This window comes from Hemicordylus capensis, chromosome 6, assembly GCF_027244095.1.
Source record: "Hemicordylus capensis ecotype Gifberg chromosome 6, rHemCap1.1.pri, whole genome shotgun sequence".
Lineage (NCBI taxonomy): Eukaryota > Metazoa > Chordata > Lepidosauria > Squamata > Cordylidae > Hemicordylus > Hemicordylus capensis.
The window spans coordinates 5,049,499-5,066,784 of NC_069662.1; the positions used below are offsets into that span (position 1 = coordinate 5,049,499).

Consider the following 17,286-nt stretch of genomic DNA (forward strand, 5'->3'; position numbering starts at 1 on the left):
AAAGGAGGACCTTGTATCCGGTGGGGAAAGAAACTTGGGTAGAAATGTCTTGCTTAGGGTAGCAATGTCTTACTTCTCTTGCTCAATAGCTGGAGAGCTCCTTGGAGCAAGAAAAGAAGATTCGGATGGACCTGGAACGGGCAAAGAGGAAGCTGGAAGGTGACTTGAAGCTGACCCAAGAGAGCATCATGGATTTGGAGAACGACAAGCAACAGCTGGATGAGAAGCTGAAAAAGTAGGTTGTTTTCTTGTACAATCAACTCCGCAGCCTTTTTACAAATGGGACCTGCACAGGTCTGCAAGCCGCTCCCTTGCTGGATCCAAATTATCTCTTTTCTCCCCCAGGAAAGATTTTGAGCTCAATGCGCTGAATGCTAGAATTGAAGATGAGCAAGCCTTGGGCATCCAGCTGCAGAAGAAGCTCAAAGAGCTCCAGGTAAAGTGTGGAGGGCAGGGCTGGGTGTATTTTTTAAAGCTGAGCCGGAAGTACTCAGTGGAGAACTTCTAGCTTGAATTTGGAGAACTTGGAGAATTCTTCTTGAACTGGAGAACTCAGGAGAATCAGATTTGCAGTGGTAGAACTTGCAGCCTGAGTTGGAGAACTTTTGGCTTGACTCTGGAGAGAGGGCAGCCACCATTTTAAATCCCTAGAAGTCACCTATGGACAGTGCCATGTAATGATGCAGTGCTGCTCTTGGGGGCTTATGGGAAATAAAATGGGAGCTGCCAAGCCCCAGGAAGAGTGCTGCCATCACAGATAAAACACCCCCATTTTGCCTTTGCTCCCCACAATGGCGGACATTCCCCCATTTTCGATTCCCACCAACTGGGTCCGTGAAATGTGTTGTGCTGGGTGGAGGGAGGGGGCATGTTGGCTCAAATGAAGATGCATATGAACCTCAGTGACAAGATTTCTTCTAAGCTCTGGATCAAAATGATGGCTGGAACCCAGCATTTCTGGGCAGAGATGAATAGGTCCTACTTTTGCAAAACTAATTGTTCTTTGAACATCTGTTGCTCGAAATCCAGGTAATATTACCCTTCACATCTCCACAGTAGTCTTTAGGACAAGCCTGCTCAACTTTGGCCCTCCTGCAGATGCTGGCCTACAACTCCCATAATCCCTGGCTATTGGCCACTGTGGCTGGGGATTCTGGGAGCTGTTGTCCAAAAACAACTGGGGGACCAAAGTTGAGCAGGTCTGCTTTAGGATATCGGATCTAAGCATGGTCTTTTGAAATGGAGCATTTACTGGAATGTGCTTCTCTAGATGTTCCTAAAGGAATGGCTTCCTCCTTTTGGATGCAGGCGCGGATTGAAGAGCTGGAAGAGGAGCTGGAGGCGGAGCGCACGGCCCGGGCCAAGGTGGAGAAGCAGCGTTCGGACCTTTCGCGGGAGTTGGAGGAGATCAGCGAGCGGCTGGAAGAGGCGGGCGGAGCCACCTCCGTGCAGATCGAGCTGAACAAGAAGCGGGAGACTGAGTTCCAGAAGATGCGTCGAGACCTGGAGGAGGCCACGCTCCAGCACGATGCCACGGCAGCGGCCCTGCGCAAGAAACACGCCGACTCAGTGGCAGAGCTGGGCGAGCAGATCGACAACCTGCAGCGTGTGAAACAGAAGCTGGAGAAGGAGAAGAGCGAGTTCAAGCTGGAGTTGGATGACGTCACCTCCAATATGGAGCAGCTGATGAAAGCCAAGGTTCTAATACATGCTTGAGGGAGAGGAGGGGCTCAATTGGGAGCAGAGTAAGGAAGGCAGTGATGTCAGTGTTTGAGAGTGGAGCTAAAGTTACGACGTTTGGGGAACGGGGAGGATATGAAGCTGGGAAGGGGACAAAGTTTGGGATGGGACCATAGCTCATTGATAGAGTGTCTGCCTAGCATGCAGAAGCTCCCAGGTTGGGTTCAATCCCTGACAGCATCTCCAGGTAGGACTGAGATAGACTCCTAACTGAAGCTCTGGAGAGCTGCTGTCAGTCAGAATAGACCATACTGAGTTAGATGCACCAATGATCTGACTCAGTAGATGGCAGCTTCCTGTGTTCCTGAGTTTGGAGCCAGTACCTTCCATTCATGGAGCCTTCCATTCCTAAATTAAACAATTCCTACATCTAACTGGGCCTTGCTCTTTCATTTTTTAAAAATTATACAAAAAGCTTTCCTTGATCTTCCTTCCTTCCTTCCTTCCTTCCTTCCTTCCTTCCTTCCTTCCTTCCTTCCTTCTAAATATCCATTGTCTTCCTCACCCATCCACCTCTCCCTTGGTGCTTTTTGAAGCCCCACATCTGTATCTTCATCCACGCCTCCTCTCCTTGTTTGGTTCATTCCAGGCCAACCTGGAGAAGATGTGCCGCACTTTTGAAGACCAAATGAATGAGCACCGGACCAAGGCCGAAGAGACTCAGCGAATGGTCAATGACCTCACCAGTCAGCGAGCCAAGCTCCAGACTGAGAACGGTGAGCCCAGAGACCGTGGGGTGGGGGAATTGGCTCCCCCTGCCCTGTGCTGCTCCTCCTTCCCTCCTTCACAGTATTCCTTCCCGATCCTTATCACAAGAATCCATAAGGAAAGTCCTGCTGGATCACCCCATTTTATCCATCCCCCTATTTCCCACAACGGGAAACTGGTTGCTTCCAGGAAGCCCAGGAGCTGGGCAAGAAGGCAACAGCGCCCCCTTGCTGTTCCTCTCCAGCAATTGGTATTGAGAGAGGTGGACTATCTCTGATCATGGAGGTTCTATCTAGCCATCATGGCTAATAGCCACTGAGAGACCTCTCCTCCTCCACAAACTTTCTAATCTCTTTTTAAAGCCATCTAAACTACTATTACTACTACTACATTTTGTGGTAGTGAGCACCATAAATTAAGAACATAAGAACAGCGCTGCTGGATCAGGCCCAAGGAAGCCCATCTAGTCCAGCATTCTGTTTCGCACAGTGGCCCACCAGATGCCCCTGGAAGCCTACAGGCAGGAGTTGAGGGCATGCCCTCTCTCCTGCTGTTACTCCCCTGCAACTGGTTCCTAAGTTCAGAGGTATCCCTTTATTGGGTGTGTGTGTGCAAAGGGTTGTCAGACTGTCCTGAGTCTTCACCCATCCATTTTATTGGGTGATCCTGAGTTCTCGAACCGAGAGAGAGAGAGAGAGAGAGAGAGAGAGAGAGAGAGAGAGAGAGAATTTTCTTAAACACTCACTTTGTCCCGGCTTAGTTACTTTTTTCTAAACTCAGAAGCCCAAACTCCAGTCTCTGTATATCTCTGCTTCCTCCATTATCCCTCCCTCCTTTTTTGTCTTTCCTTCTTTCAAAATGGCAGTTCATACAGCAGAAGTTCTCAAACTTGATTCCTCAGATGGTTTTGGATTACAACTCCCATGATCCATAGCCAATGGCTGTGGATGTTGAGAGTTGTAGTCTGACACCATCTGGGGACCCAAGTTTGAGAATCCCTGCCATATGGACTGTGGTTTTGAAAGAAGGAAAGCCTTTGATGAGATTTGTAGTCCAACAGCCTCTGGAGACCCAAAGTTTGAGAGCCCTTGGTGTACAGCATTCAGTCATAATCTTTATATTTTCCAGAAATTGAGCTGATGCCTGAACCCTCCTCCTGGCCCAAAATCTCCCCCAGAGGGAAAACAAAGCAAGTCCTATAAAACCTGGCCTACAAGATCTACAAAATGGCACTTTGGTGGTGCCATTTTACAGAATTTGTACTGAGTCCGCAATGACCCAATAAAGGCCCAGCCCAGCCTCCCCAGGGACAGAGAGGACAGCTTGCCAGTTGAATCCCTTTGGGCCCTGTCCAAGATGGTCGCCCACTTAGATGAAACCTACCCAAAAAACACTTCCCCAGAGGCCATGGGATTCTCCCAGAGATAACGGCGTCTTCCACCACAAAGCAACTGAGTGACTATTCTTCTTCTTCTTAGGGGAATTATCCCGCCAGCTGGATGAGAAGGAAGGTCTGATCAACCAGCTCACACGAGGAAAGCTGACTTACACCCAACAGCTGGAAGATCTGAAGAGGCAACTGGAAGAAGAAACTAAGGCAAGGACTGTGGCGGAGTGGTGGGCTGGGCGGGAGGGGGGATTTCCAGGACCCCAAAAGAAGCACAAGTGTCAGGTTGAGATGGAGGGCCGCTGAGACGAGCATATGACTGCCCCCCTCCCTGCAGGCCAAGAATGCTCTGGCACACGCGCTCCAGTCGGCCCGCCATGACTGCGACCTGCTGAGGGAACAGTACGAGGAGGAGACGGAGGCCAAAGCGGAGCTGCAGCGCCTGCTCTCCAAGGCCAACTCTGAGGTGGCGCAGTGGAGGACCAAGTATGAGACCGACGCCATCCAGAGGACGGAGGAGCTGGAGGAGGCCAAGTAAGTGAGGGAGCCTGGGCGATTATCCTCTCAAGACTGGACCCGTCACAAGCTGGCTGTTCAGCCCAGCCTTTCCCCCCAAGGCAGGGATAGGCAACCTTGGCTCTCCAGCAGCTGTTGAACTACAACTCCCATCATCCCCAGCCACATCGTGCCTTATAGGCTCCTCACCTTCTTTCTTGGCCACTTTTTAGATTCCTTTCTCTTCTTCTCCTGCCTGCCCGTTAGTCCTTTATGTTTTTACCCCTCTGTCCTTCAGTTTCCTTTCAACTTCCCTCCCTGTGCTTCATTTCCATTTCCCTCAAGAGCCACTAAGCTTGCGTTCACCCCCAAAAGCAGAACAGCAAAGCTGCTTCCTATCCCTCCTGCCCTGGAAGTGGCCCCCCTGGTCCACACCTGCTTTGCAGTGGCCTTGTGCGCCTTCCTTGGTGACTGACTTGCTGTCACCCCTGCCCCTTGGGTGCCAGGAAGAAGCTGGCGCAGCGGCTGCAGGACGCCGAGGAGGCGGTGGAGGCGGTGAACGCCAAGTGCTCCTCCCTGGAGAAGACCAAGCACCGCCTGCAGAACGAGATCGAGGACCTCATGGTGGACGTGGAGCGTTCCAACGCGGCTGCGGCTGCCCTGGACAAGAAGCAGAGGAACTTCGACAAAGTACGCTGCGAAGAGAGGGGGAACTGGGGGAAGAGGACTGGGTCCCCAGAGGGTGTTGGACTACAGACCCCATCATCCATCGCCATTGGTGATGGATGATTGGAGTTGTAGTCCAACACCACCTGGGGAATCAAGTTTGAGAACCCCTGCTGTATGAACTGTCAGTTTGGAAGAGGGAAAGCAAAAAAGCAGAGAGGGATGACGGAGGAAGCAGAGGTATACAGAGACTGGAGTCTGGGCTTCTGAGTTTAGAAAAAAGTAACTAAGCCGGGACAAAGTGAGTGTTTGAGAACTTTTTCTCCCTCTCTCCTAGTTCTAGAACTCAGGATCACCCAATAAAATGGATGGGTGTAGATTCAGGACAAAGTCAGCCCTTTGCACACACACACACCCCAATAATCTATGGTGACAGCAAGTCATGCAGATGTTGTGAGCACACTGGCTCTGCCTAGTGACAGCAGGTCACATAGGATACTTCTGCAACTCCGTCATGGTCGGCCTTTCTCAAGTCAAGGGCAGACATTTTGAGCCTCTCCGGTATAATAAAGGCAAAGTAACTTTGGGAGGTAGCTTTCAACTTCTTTGGACCTCAGAGCCAACCTGCAACATGGGACCCACTTCATTTTTTGACCCAATGTTCATCTTTCTCCTTAGTCTAGGGACCAGATATAAAGGAGCTGATAGGCGCTTCTGCACCACCTTCATCACTGTATAAAGAGGGAATTTTGGCAGTTGCCGCTTTTCTCACCTGTGTGTGACAAGCAGCGGCTGCCACCTTTTTGTCCTCCTTTGCCTCTGATTGGTCTGCCTTTCCGCTTCTCTCTTTTTAAAAAAAAAATGGTGATGATGCCATTGGTGCAACCCACCTTAGGTCAGGCTTTGACCCATATGTGAGTCCGCACGCAGCAGAAAAAGACCAATAGCAGAAGAAGACCAATAGCTTAGTGGAAGATAGAGCACATCTGTTGCACATAACTACATTAAACATATTTTTTAAAGAGGTCTCCAGTTCAATTCCCACCTCCCCCCACCCTTTTTAAGGATCTCAGATAGCAAGGCTGGGAAGAACTTCTGCCTGAGACCTGGAGAGGCTGGTCTCGTCCGGGACCTCATCCAGAATAAATCCCATCCCTTCTGTCATTTGTAGGGGAACCCCTACACCCTGATTCCAGAGCAGGGACAGGTAAAAGGGAGAGAGAAAAGTGCCCTAAGACAAGGGCTCTCAAATCTGGGCTCCCGATATGTTGTTGGACTACAACTCCCATTGTCCCCTGCCACAATGACCAAAGGCCATTGTTGGACTACAACTCCAGACGATGGGAGTCATAGTCCAACATCATCTGAGAACACAAGTTTGAAGATTCCTGCCTTAAGGAATGAAAGGAGGTTACTGGTTCCACCTCTGAGCCCTGTCAGAACATAGAAACCATGTTCTCCTCCTCCCCTAGCCGCTGTTTAGCGAGACCCATGGCCCACTTTGAAAATAACGGCCATAGAGCCCCACAGAACCAGCTGCTCCCAGACCTTATTCTCTCTATATTGACAACCCCAGCTCCTGTCCGAGTGGAAGCAGAAGTTCGAAGAGTCCCAGACGGAGCTGGAGTCCTCGCAAAAGGAGGCCCGCTCACTCAGCACCGAACTCTTCAAGCTGAAGAACGCCTACGAGGAGTCGCTGGAGCATCTGGAGACCTTCAAGAGGGAGAACAAGAACTTGCAAGGTGAGTCTTCCTTCTCCAGCGGCTGAGGCCTTGCTGTGACTCCTGCCCCTGCCCTGTGAATGGCTGAGAATCTGACAGTGGGCCACTGAGCCTGGATGTAACCTGACTCTTTTATTTCTCCCGGCAGAGGAGATCTCGGATCTCACTGAGCAGCTTGGAGCCAGCGGCAAGAGCATCCACGAGCTGGAGAAGATCCGGAAGCAGCTAGAGGCCGAGAAGCTGGAGCTCCAGTCAGCTCTGGAGGAGGCTGAGGTGAGGAGGGGCTTAGGTCACAGGGCTGGTCCAAGACATTTTGCTGCCTATAGTCAGAACTGCACAACTTTGGCCCTACCAGGTGTTTTTTGGACTATGACTCCCATCACCCCCAGCCACAGTGGCCAATACCCAGGGATCATGGGATTTGTAGTCCAAAAACACCTGGAGGGCCAAAGCTGTGCAGCCTTACCTGAAGTAAAGAACAATGTGACGCCCTCCCATCTGCAGGCAGGTGTGCCTCTGGTGGCGGCAGTGTTGGGGGGGGCAGTACTTGCTGCCTTCTGAGCCCCTCCTCACACCCACACCCGAAGCAACAGCCTCAGCCTGCCTCATGGAAGGGTCGCCCCTGCTAGGTCATGATTCTGCATTATCCCCGAACTGGATTCTCCACCATACCTTTTCCAGCTTGCCTCTCCAAGGCAAGCTGGGAAAGTCCACAGTTCTCTTTCAGTCCTTCCTTTCTCCCCTCATTACCTCACATTCCTTCCTTCACATTCCTTCACCCTCCTCCCAGCCTTTAGGTACATGTTGCATGTAAGTGGTGGATGGTGGATACAGGCTCCTCCACCATCCCCCGGCCAATAGAAGCCCCACCCTCGTGAGCACAATCTCCGCCTCACTCTCACACAGGAAAATACCTTCCCTATAAGTGGGCCCATAAGCATTAAAGTTTTATATGAGCAATCAAACACACAATAAATGTTATGAAAATATGGGGTCTGAAAAAACTAAATCAATGAATCACATGGGTGAGCACCAGCATTACTCCCACTATTTCCGGCAACCACTTGGGGAATTCTGTTGGCAGCCAATGTCATTGTTTTCCTCAGGAAGGCTGAGGGAATTTATTGTGACTGAAAATTCCCTGAAAGGGGGCGTGTGTATGTGTGTGTAGCAAATAACATTTTCCTCACACATTCTGAGGTAAAATTCCTTGTACCCTCCCATAACTATGTCCAAACTTTCTTCGTTTGGTCATTCATTTGCTCTGCCATTTTGTTCTCTCCCTCTGCCTAATATTACCCTACACTTCAGGCCTCTCTGGAGCATGAGGAAGGCAAGATCCTCCGGGCACAGCTGGAGTTCAACCAGATCAAGGCTGATATTGAGCGGAAGTTGGCTGAGAAGGATGAGGAGATGGAGCAAGCCAAGCGGAACCACCTGAGGGTGGTGGACTCGCTTCAGACCTCGCTGGACGCCGAGACCCGCAGCCGCAATGAGGCCCTCAGAGTAAAGAAGAAGATGGAGGGTGACCTCAACGAGATGGAGATCCAACTCAGTCACGCCAACCGCATAGCAGCTGAGGCCCAGAAGCAAGTCAAAACGTTACAGGGCTACCTCAAGGTAAGGTAAAGGTAAAGTGTGCCCTCGAGTCGGTGTCGACTCCTGGCGACCACAGAGCCCTGTGGTTGTCTTTGGTAGAATACAGGAGGGCTTTACCATTGCCATCTACTGCCCAGTATGTGATGATGCCGTTCAGCATCGTGCTATATCACTGCTGCCCGATATAGGTGTTTCCCATAGTCTGGGAAACATACCAGCAGGGATTCGAACCGGCAACCTCTGGCTTGCTAGTCAAGTCATTTCCCCAAGGTACTCCTACAGAATTTGGTTTGGAAGTCCTTTCACGTTTCTCCCGCAAGATGGTACTGTGGGGTCACCTTCAGTTTTCTCTTGTCCCCCCCCCCACTTTCCCCCCCAGGATACCCAGATTCAACTGGATGATGCTGTCAGAGCTAATGAGGACCTGAAAGAAAACATTGCCATCGTGGAACGGAGGAACAACCTGTTACAAGCGGAGCTGGAGGAGTTGCGAACGGTGGTGGAGCAAACCGAACGTGCCCGGAAACTGGCTGAGCAGGAACTGATAGAAGCCAGCGAAAGGGTCCAGCTTCTCCACTCCCAAGTAAGAGGGGCCACAGAAGAGAGACAACCCGTGTTCTTAAACCATGGGTGCAGCCCAACTGGAAATATAAGAATATAATATAAGAATTGCCCTCAGACACCCTTTTGTGGCAATATCAACAGCTGAGTAATATAACCCCGTGGTGGTTTTCTCAAACCTTCTAAACAGAAATCATGGTTTACCTCAGAATTTCCCTGCAAACAGAATCCAGCGGTTTACTGCTGCCTCAGAGTGGTCTGTAGTATAAGTTTAGCATTGACTAGTGTTGGGGAGGGTGTCAGCCAAGGACCAGAGCGGGCAAATTATACCTTACCTCAGAGGTTTTGAAACGTGTCGTGCAGGCGTTGTTGGACTACAGCTCCCATCATCCTCAGCTGATGGCCGTATTGGTCGGAGATGATGGAAGTTGTAGTCCAACAACATCTGGGGACCCACATTTCAGAACCCCTGTCTTACCCAGTAGAATATAGCATTGTCACAGGCTGACAGGTGAACATTGGGGTTGTGTGAGAGACAAGCACAGGCCCTCAAAAAGAAAGTTGCGTCAAGTTGAGCTCAGCACTGGCTAACCCTGCATCCGGCACCGAGGAGGACCAGCCGGTCACCACAACCCTATTCAGACATAGGATTGTACGTGTGCACAGGTGTACGCTGTACACAGGTACATGTTTCTCTGGGGCTGTATTAGAGGACATCTGAGTGGGCTATCCTTCTCCACATGGCTCAAAGGCAGGGCTTATGTAAAATAAACAGAGACTTTAAGAGCCCAGAGGGGATAAGCCCGCCCAGTTAGGAACATAGGAAGCTGCCATATACTGAGTCAGACCATTGGTCTATCTAGCTCAGTATTGTCTTCACAGACTGGCAGCAGCTTCTCAAAGGTCACAGGCAGGAATCTCTCTCAGCCCTATCTTGGAGAAGCAAGGGAGGGAACTTGAAACCTTCTGTTCTTCCCAGAGCGGCTCCATCTCCTGAGCAGAGTCTCTTCCAGTGCTCACACATCAAGTCTCCCATTCATCTGCAACCAGGGTGGACCCTGCTTAGCTAAGGGGACAGGTCATGCTTGTTACCACAAGACCAGCTCTTCTCTCTCAGTTCTCTTAGTCCTGCAACTGGCTCTTGGCAGAACTCTTCTATTATTTCCATATCATTTGTTCTTTATTCCTTTTATCTTGCCTAATTCCTCTCTAGTACTTATGCTTAACCTAAAAGAAAAAAGAAAAAAAGCTCAGTTTCTCTTCTGGGGTGGTTACCTGATTTGGAGTGGGGCTTCTAAGTGACCAGGGTGAAGTGCATGCATGGCCAGCGTGCCGTACTCTCGCCTCTACCTCAGGTTAAGAGACAGAGTGAAGCCACGCCTTCCCCATCCATGTCCGGGGCCATTCTTTGGGAAGCCGGGAAGCCTTCATAGTCTCTTGAGGCCAGGCACCATCTTCTCTACCATGCAAGCGCTCCATCGGAATCAGTCTGGAGCTGCAGGACAAAAATCCCTTGCCTGTATTTTCTTTTTGCATTATGCAGAACACCAGCCTTATCAACCAGAAAAAGAAGATGGAGTCTGACCTGTCCCAGCTGCAGACAGAGGTAGAGGAGGCCGTGCAGGAGTGCAGGAATGCCGAGGAGAAGGCCAAGAAAGCCATCACAGATGTGAGTGAAACAGGGAACATTTTCTTAGAGAAGCACCAGCTCTAATGCATAGGTAGCTTGAAAGCACCACTTCTGGTGCATAAGTTCACACAAGGTGGAAAAGCAGGAGTTACTTCTGTATGGCTTATTTAGGAGCAGAGGCTTTATAGTTCTGCTCTACAGGCCTTATACTTCTGCTCTACAAAAGCACGATCCCTATTTCCACCCCCTCACAAGAAGGGCCATGGTCAATGAAGCTGACATGAGTGTATTCCAGAATCCCCCTTTCCTTTGGTTCATTGAGAGGAAGTAGCCATCCTCTCTATGGTGGTCAGGGGCATGCTGGGATGAGGAGGGCCACTGTGTGAAACAGGATGCTGGACTAGATGGGCCTTGGGCCTGATCCAGCAGGGCTGTTCTTATGAGAGGGGCCTTCCTTGAAAACATTCACAGGAAGAAAACATTCATGAGCCAGGGATATCTTCACCTGTATAACTGCTTCACAACCGACTCCTCAGTCCACCTCTCCCTCCTCTTGGTGAAAACAGGAGCATTATGGGATTGTTAGACTGGAAATAGTTATCAGCATTTCTCTGTTGTCTCCTGAACGGGGCAGGCGGCCATGATGGCAGAGGAACTGAAGAAGGAGCAGGACACCAGCGCGCACCTGGAGAGGATGAAGAAGAACATGGAGCAGACCATCAAGGACCTGCAGATGCGGCTGGATGAAGCTGAGCAACTGGCCCTGAAGGGCGGCAAGAAGCAGCTCCAGAAACTGGAGGCCCGAGTGCGGGAGCTGGAGAACGAGCTGGAGCTGGAGCAGAAGCGCAACGCGGAGAATGTCAAGGGCATGCGCAAGTGTGAGAGGCGCATCAAGGAGCTCACCTATCAGGTGCCGTGACTTGAGCATCTCTGTATCTAGAACAGTATTGGTTCTGGACTGCGGAGACCCTGATGTACAGTTGCTTGCTGTTCTTGTCTACCTATTATTTTAACAGGCATCTTGCTTGAATGATGAATTATAAATTTTAGAATCTACCTGGTTCAGTTTGGTTTGAACATGATCTCACCTAACCACAAGACATTTCCATTGTAGAACCAGTTGTATCCAGAACATAGCAACTTACCACACGAGGTCTCTACAGATTACGAGTGGCTTGGTTGTTGGAGCTCTGATCTAGAATTACCTGGACTCAGAATGGTGATCTGGCATAACCTAAAATTATGTAAATGAACTGATAGCAAAATCATTTGCTCCAAAATTTATTTATCACATGTGATAATATAGAATGTCATTTGTCCCATGACATAATGTATCACTTTATGATTTGGAAACAATATGGCACATCATAACAGTTGAGATCCCAGGTACCATTTTGTTCCAGAAAATTGAGAGAAAACTTGTCCCACTTAAAACCTTAAGAAGGATGCCTAAAATGAATAAATAATGTAACATTATATACATCAAATGCTTCAAGAAACTGATCTCTGGTTCTCTGACCTTATAGACGACTGCTAAAACAAAGCATTATTTTCAAAGCAAATTCTAGGGGAAATATGTTAGAGAACTGGAATCCAACACGTTTTCCCCCCATTTCAAAGACTGGACCACTGAGGGCTCCAGCTGGGTTCCAGAGCACAAACACGCAGTTCTGAAACAATGACAAAATATCGCCACTGTCTTTTAAGACCGGAACAACTCAGGAAGAAGTGTGAGATTAGTCTACAATAGGTTAAAAAATCTCACAGTTAAAAAACAGAACTCATAGTTGTGTTAGGAAGAGAGAGAGCTGTAAACATAAGGCTGTTTTCTAGCTCTGCTAGATGACCTCACTCCTGCTGTGTCCCTCCCTCCCTCCCTCTCTCCTTCACCCTAGACTGAGGAGGATCGGAAGAACCTTGTGCGTCTCCAGGACCTGGTGGATAAGCTCCAGCTGAAGGTGAAAGCCTACAAGAGGCAGGCGGAAGAAGCGGTGAGTGGCCAATCTTCTAGCCTCTCCCCCCACCCCGCCCAAGTCTCTGAGAGCTTGCCATGAGACCTTGCCCTCCATAGGGCAGGAGAGGCAGCGGGACTAGAACCAGAGTGCCATGCAGCCAGGCTGTGGCACCTTGTTGCCTGAGCCGCCACAGCCTGGCAAACAGAGCTCTGGGCTTCGAGGGCACTGTCTAGGCCGCAGTACCAGCCTGCCAGAGCAGCCAGTCAGCTGACCCAATTGCCACTCCCTGTCCACCAGGCCCTATAAAGCCCTCGTCTGGGAGCTCAGTCTGAGCAGCTTGTCTCTAGTGCAAAGACTAAGGAGTCTAAGCTCTTGTTCTCTTTCCCTAACGGATCTTGACCCCTGCCTGGCTTTGAACACAGGAACATAGGAAGCTGCCAGATACTGAGTCAGACCCTTGGTCCATCTATCTCAGTATTGTCTACCCAGACTGGCAGCAGCTTCTCCAAGGTTACAGGCAGGAGTCTCTCCCAGCCCTGTCTGGAGATGCTGCCAGGGAGGGAACTGGGAACCTTCTGTGTGCAAGCAGGCAGGTGCTCTTCCCAGAGTGGTCCCATCCCTTAAGGTAGGGCTGCTCAACTTCGGCCCTCCCGCAGATGTTCTACCATTCCCATAATTCCTGGCTATTGGCCACTGTGGCTGGGGATTATGGGACTTGTAGTTCAAAAACAGCTGGGGGGCCTACGCTGAGCAGACCTGCCCTAAGGGGAATATCTGGCAGTGGTGTAGTGGTTAGAGTGCTGGACTAGGACCGGGGAGACCCGAGTTCAAATCCCCATTCAGCCATGAAACTAGCTGGGTGACTCTGGGCCAGTCACTTCTCTCTCTGCCTAACCTACTTCACAGGGTTGTTGTGAAAGAGAAACTCAAGTATGTAGTACAGTGCTCTGGGCTCCTTGGAGGAAGAGCGGGATATAAATGTAAAAATAATAATAATAATATGTAGTCTCCCAGTCAAGTGCAAATCAGGGTGGATCCTGCTTAACAAAGGGGGACAATTCATGCTTACTACCACAAGACCAGCTCTCTATCCATCCCTTATTATCCTTGTTTGCCTGCTCTAGAACCTGACCCCTGCCTGTTTGGGACCACATATTGCTTCCAGCCCTCTCATAGCTGGCTCTTCTCTCCAGGTCCTAGAACATAGCACCCAATTCCATTAAAATTAAAAACATGCATACAATTCGATAAAATGACCCCTGCTAACTTGGCAAAGAGGCACCTTTTTAATGTGGTGATTCTCTTTATTTAGCAGGGAGAGAGTAACTGGCCCTCTCCACCCCCAGCACAGCATCCCTCCCGTGACTGTTGCTGGTGTCTATCTGATGTTTCTTTTTAGATTGTGAGGAGCCCTTTGGGGACAGGGAGCCATCTTATCTGTTTATTATTTCTCTGTGTAAACCACCCTGAGCCATTTTTGGAAGGGCGGTATAGAAATCTAATGAATTAATGAATGTCTGCAGGAAGTGGAATTGTTAACAGCGACTGTTGAATCCATGCATAAATAGGAAAATTTCTGACAGCTTTCTAAAGTCAAGACAGAGCTGAGTTGACTGGGAAGACATTCCTGAGTGGCATCCTGCTGCTTAAAAGGTCTAGTTCCTCCATCTGGCTTCTGAAGCAGAAGGGACTGGGAGCAAGGCCCCATCTGAGAGTGTTCGTGTATGGGGCGGGGACTCATCGGCTACTCTCGAAGGAAGGGGGTCCCCAGATGTTGTTGGATGACAGCTCCCATAATCCCTAGCAACAATGGCCTTTTGCTACCACATAATGGCCCTACTACCGTATAAAGTAATTTGGACCAAGGCTGCTAAGGAACAGCTGAAGGCCTTGCACTCAGCCTCACCAAGGTTTTGCTTTTTGGAAATGCAGTGGCAAGCAGTTCCATGAATTAACAATGGGTTGCACAAGCCCCCTCATACTAGCCTCCTGTCAAGGATGCTGATTTGTTCCTGACATACAGCAGCTGTACCTCACCAGCAGTGTTCCTTCTAAGGCGTGCGCATGTGCACGCACACACAAGCTTTTTGATGTCCACTCAGTTAATTTTAGATCCCACTCAGGCGGAATCAGGAAGGCCCCACTCTGAATGTGTGTGCACACACTGCCTTGAGATGACTGCCCAGAACAAAACTCATTCCACACATAGATGGAAAAGATTAGAGGGAACACTGCTCACCAGACCTTTTCTCCCCGCCACAAGGAGAGAGTTCCCCACCGGTTTAATAAAACGCCTCCTCATTGCTTTCCCTGCAGGAGGAACAGGCCAACAGCAACCTGGCCAAGTTCCGGAAAGTTCAGCATGAGCTGGATGAAGCTGAGGAGCGGGCCGACATCGCAGAGTCCCAGGTCAACAAGCTGAGGGCCAAGAGCCGTGATATTGGGGCAAAGGTAAGAACCCCTAGACTGTCACTCCTCCAGCCCAACTTTCCCCTGCTGTTTTCAGTTTCTTCCTCTGTCTATGCACTTATTCACTGATTTCTTCCTTCTCTCTCTTTCTCTGTTCCCTTGCAGAAAGGTCTGAATGAGGAATAATTCTTTGCAAGATCAGACACCCCGTCCTCTGTCTCACACAGACACTCCCGACTCCATACCTAAAAGGCACTGGAGAAACCTTTCCCTGCCTCTGTATATCAGCACCACTCCCCAAACGTAGAATAAAAATAATCAAACAGCAGCCTATGCTTGCTTGTTCTCTGTTTGGATATTGGTCCGTCAAGCACTATTAGCCATAGTACTAAACTAAGCTGCCATATTCAGAGGCAGCTCCACCTCTAAATACTCGTTGCCAGGAAGGCACCTGGCTGGTCACTGCATTTATATTTGCTAGTCTTTAAGGACCACAAGATTCTCTGTTGTTCGCCCCAGGTCTTCTTTGCCACTTGGCTAGGTATGGAAATTTTCGGGGGAAACAAGCATCAGATTGAAGGGGTGGCTAGGTCTGGCCTCAGAAGTCTTCGGCAAGGGTTATTCATTGTAAACCGCCCAGAGCCGTAAGTTTTTGGCAGTATAAAAATATGATGAATGAATGAATGAATGAATGATTTCAGGTGGTAGTTTAGTAACCATCAAGCCCATGACATCTCAAATGCAAAATCTGGAAAAGTTGGATAGCCTAGAATGTCAAAGCAATTTTAGGTGGGCCCCTTGATCCGCTCCTTCGGGGATCTTCTTATGCTTATGTGTTGTTATTGTTGTTGTTTATTTCTCTAGTATCAACCATGTGCCTGGTCAGGCTCAGACTGGCCCACAGGGCAACAGGGCATATTCCCGGTGCGCCCTCCCCACGGGGCACCCCTGCACCCCGACTCCCACCCATTCTGCTCAAAACTTGGTGCCCTCCCCACGTACATTCCACTGCCCTCTCAGTGCCCCCAGCCCGGCCCTGTGCATGGTGTGTTGCAAAGTACAAGGAGGAGGCCAGGTCTCTCTGCCCTGTGGAGCGGGGATAGGGCTGTAGTTCAGCGGAACAGCATCTGCTTTGCATGCTGAAGGTCCTGGACCAAGCTCAGTCCCTCCCTGGCAGCATCTCCAAGTAGGGCTGGGAGAGACTACTGCCTGAAACCTTGGAGAGCTGCTGCCAGTCAGTGTAGACCAGAGTTTCTCAACCACCGGTCCGGGGACCGCTGCCGGTCCCCGAAGGGTTGAGCGCCGGTCCCTGACTGGGAGTCAAACCCCCCCCCCAACAACTGCAATCAAGGCACTCACTTCCTCAATTTTGCACATGGTACGGAAGAGGAAGAGTATCACCTTCTTGTCCCTTGCCTCCACGTGCTGCTGTGATCTTCCTACAGCTATTTTATTCCCTATCTTTACAGCTTCAAACTGTATGCGGTGTGGAAGGTATGCCACCTGAAGGGCTGCCACTTGAAGGGCTGCTGGTTCTTGCATGCTCATTGTTTGCAGCCAAAGGTTGATTGATTGAAACCCAGCTGCCTATTGTGGTCGAGGCGCCTTGAGAGGGAACGCTGTTTCCCTCTTGCATCGGTGGGGTGTTGTGGTCCCTCTGCCCCCTGTAGCCCCCTGGTCTGCACCGCCGGTGGAGGACGGCGGTCCCCTTTATGACCTCGCCGGGTGCGGGGGACAATCTCTGGCCGGGATCATGCCGCGGTGAGGGCTAAGCAGAGGAGGGAGGGAGGAGGGCCGCCTTGGCTCACCTCGCAGGTATGCGCGGGCAGCATGTGGGACCACGTGAGCTGCGTGGCCCCAAAGGCAGGCTGGTGTGATTGGCTCCCGCAGGGGAGTTGGGAGGGGGGCACAGAAGTGCACATTGTGAGAGAGGATGGGGAACACTTGCTACACTCTGGTGCGCAAGCACAGTGGCGGCAGCTCTTGGACCCAGGCGACCTTCCGAGTGCAGTCCAGTGCACCATTGCCTCACCCACCCTGAACAGTGCCTCGTCTCCCCAGCGAGGAAAATGAGGCATCTACCACTACAACACCCCACACCCTCCGCCATCTCAGAATCACCCCCTTTCTTTTAATGCCAGGTCTCCACCGCTCTTCTTCACATTTTCTTTCACCATTAAAAAAAACCCCATTCCCAGCACCTGCCATGTAACGAATTTAACGAGTTTTGGAGGAGCTGCACGGGTTTCATTAGGTCCACCTCACAAAGTGCACATCTAAGAGCAGGATCCAGATCAAGTCAGGTGATCATGACCAAGCAGCATTGACACAAATGAGAGATGACTAAATTAATTTCAGTGGGTGGTCGTGACTAACGTTGTCTGGATCCTGCCCTGCGACTACACAACTCCTGCT

The 17,286-nt window shown here is 50.3% G+C and overlaps 1 protein-coding gene and 1 long non-coding RNA gene across 10 annotated transcripts in view; one reads left to right on the forward strand and one right to left on the reverse strand.

Annotated features, from left to right (window-relative positions):
* LOC128330568 (myosin-7) overlaps positions 1 to 15,199 on the forward strand; it is a 38,159-nt gene extending 22,960 nt beyond the window's left edge. For all 3 annotated transcript variants that reach the window (XM_053263642.1, XM_053263643.1, XM_053263641.1), the window contains exons 25-40: positions 90 to 235; positions 346 to 436; positions 1,309 to 1,698; positions 2,330 to 2,456; positions 3,927 to 4,045; positions 4,173 to 4,369; positions 4,837 to 5,020; positions 6,573 to 6,738; positions 6,866 to 6,990; positions 8,029 to 8,337; positions 8,696 to 8,899; positions 10,421 to 10,546; positions 11,142 to 11,417; positions 12,403 to 12,498; positions 14,779 to 14,913; positions 15,037 to 15,199. In XM_053263642.1, coding sequence (XP_053119617.1) covers positions 90 to 235; positions 346 to 436; positions 1,309 to 1,698; positions 2,330 to 2,456; positions 3,927 to 4,045; positions 4,173 to 4,369; positions 4,837 to 5,020; positions 6,573 to 6,738; positions 6,866 to 6,990; positions 8,029 to 8,337; positions 8,696 to 8,899; positions 10,421 to 10,546; positions 11,142 to 11,417; positions 12,403 to 12,498; positions 14,779 to 14,913; positions 15,037 to 15,057 — 2,712 coding nt within the window. In that variant the 3' untranslated portion in view covers positions 15,058 to 15,199. The remainder of the gene's footprint in view (positions 1 to 89; positions 236 to 345; positions 437 to 1,308; positions 1,699 to 2,329; positions 2,457 to 3,926; positions 4,046 to 4,172; positions 4,370 to 4,836; positions 5,021 to 6,572; positions 6,739 to 6,865; positions 6,991 to 8,028; positions 8,338 to 8,695; positions 8,900 to 10,420; positions 10,547 to 11,141; positions 11,418 to 12,402; positions 12,499 to 14,778; positions 14,914 to 15,036) is intronic.
* Positions 1 to 17,286, reverse strand: part of LOC128330572 (uncharacterized) — a 48,823-nt gene that overhangs the window by 23,422 nt on the left and 8,115 nt on the right. For 2 of the 7 annotated variants that reach the window (XR_008310160.1, XR_008310153.1), the window contains exon 1: positions 11,013 to 11,148. The exons of 4 other annotated variants lie outside the window; for them this stretch is intronic. This is a non-coding gene — a long non-coding RNA (uncharacterized LOC128330572). Of the gene's footprint in view, positions 1 to 7,467; positions 8,046 to 11,012; positions 11,149 to 17,286 lie in introns of those variants that run through there. One more of the 7 variants, XR_008310155.1, reaches the window with a different exon arrangement.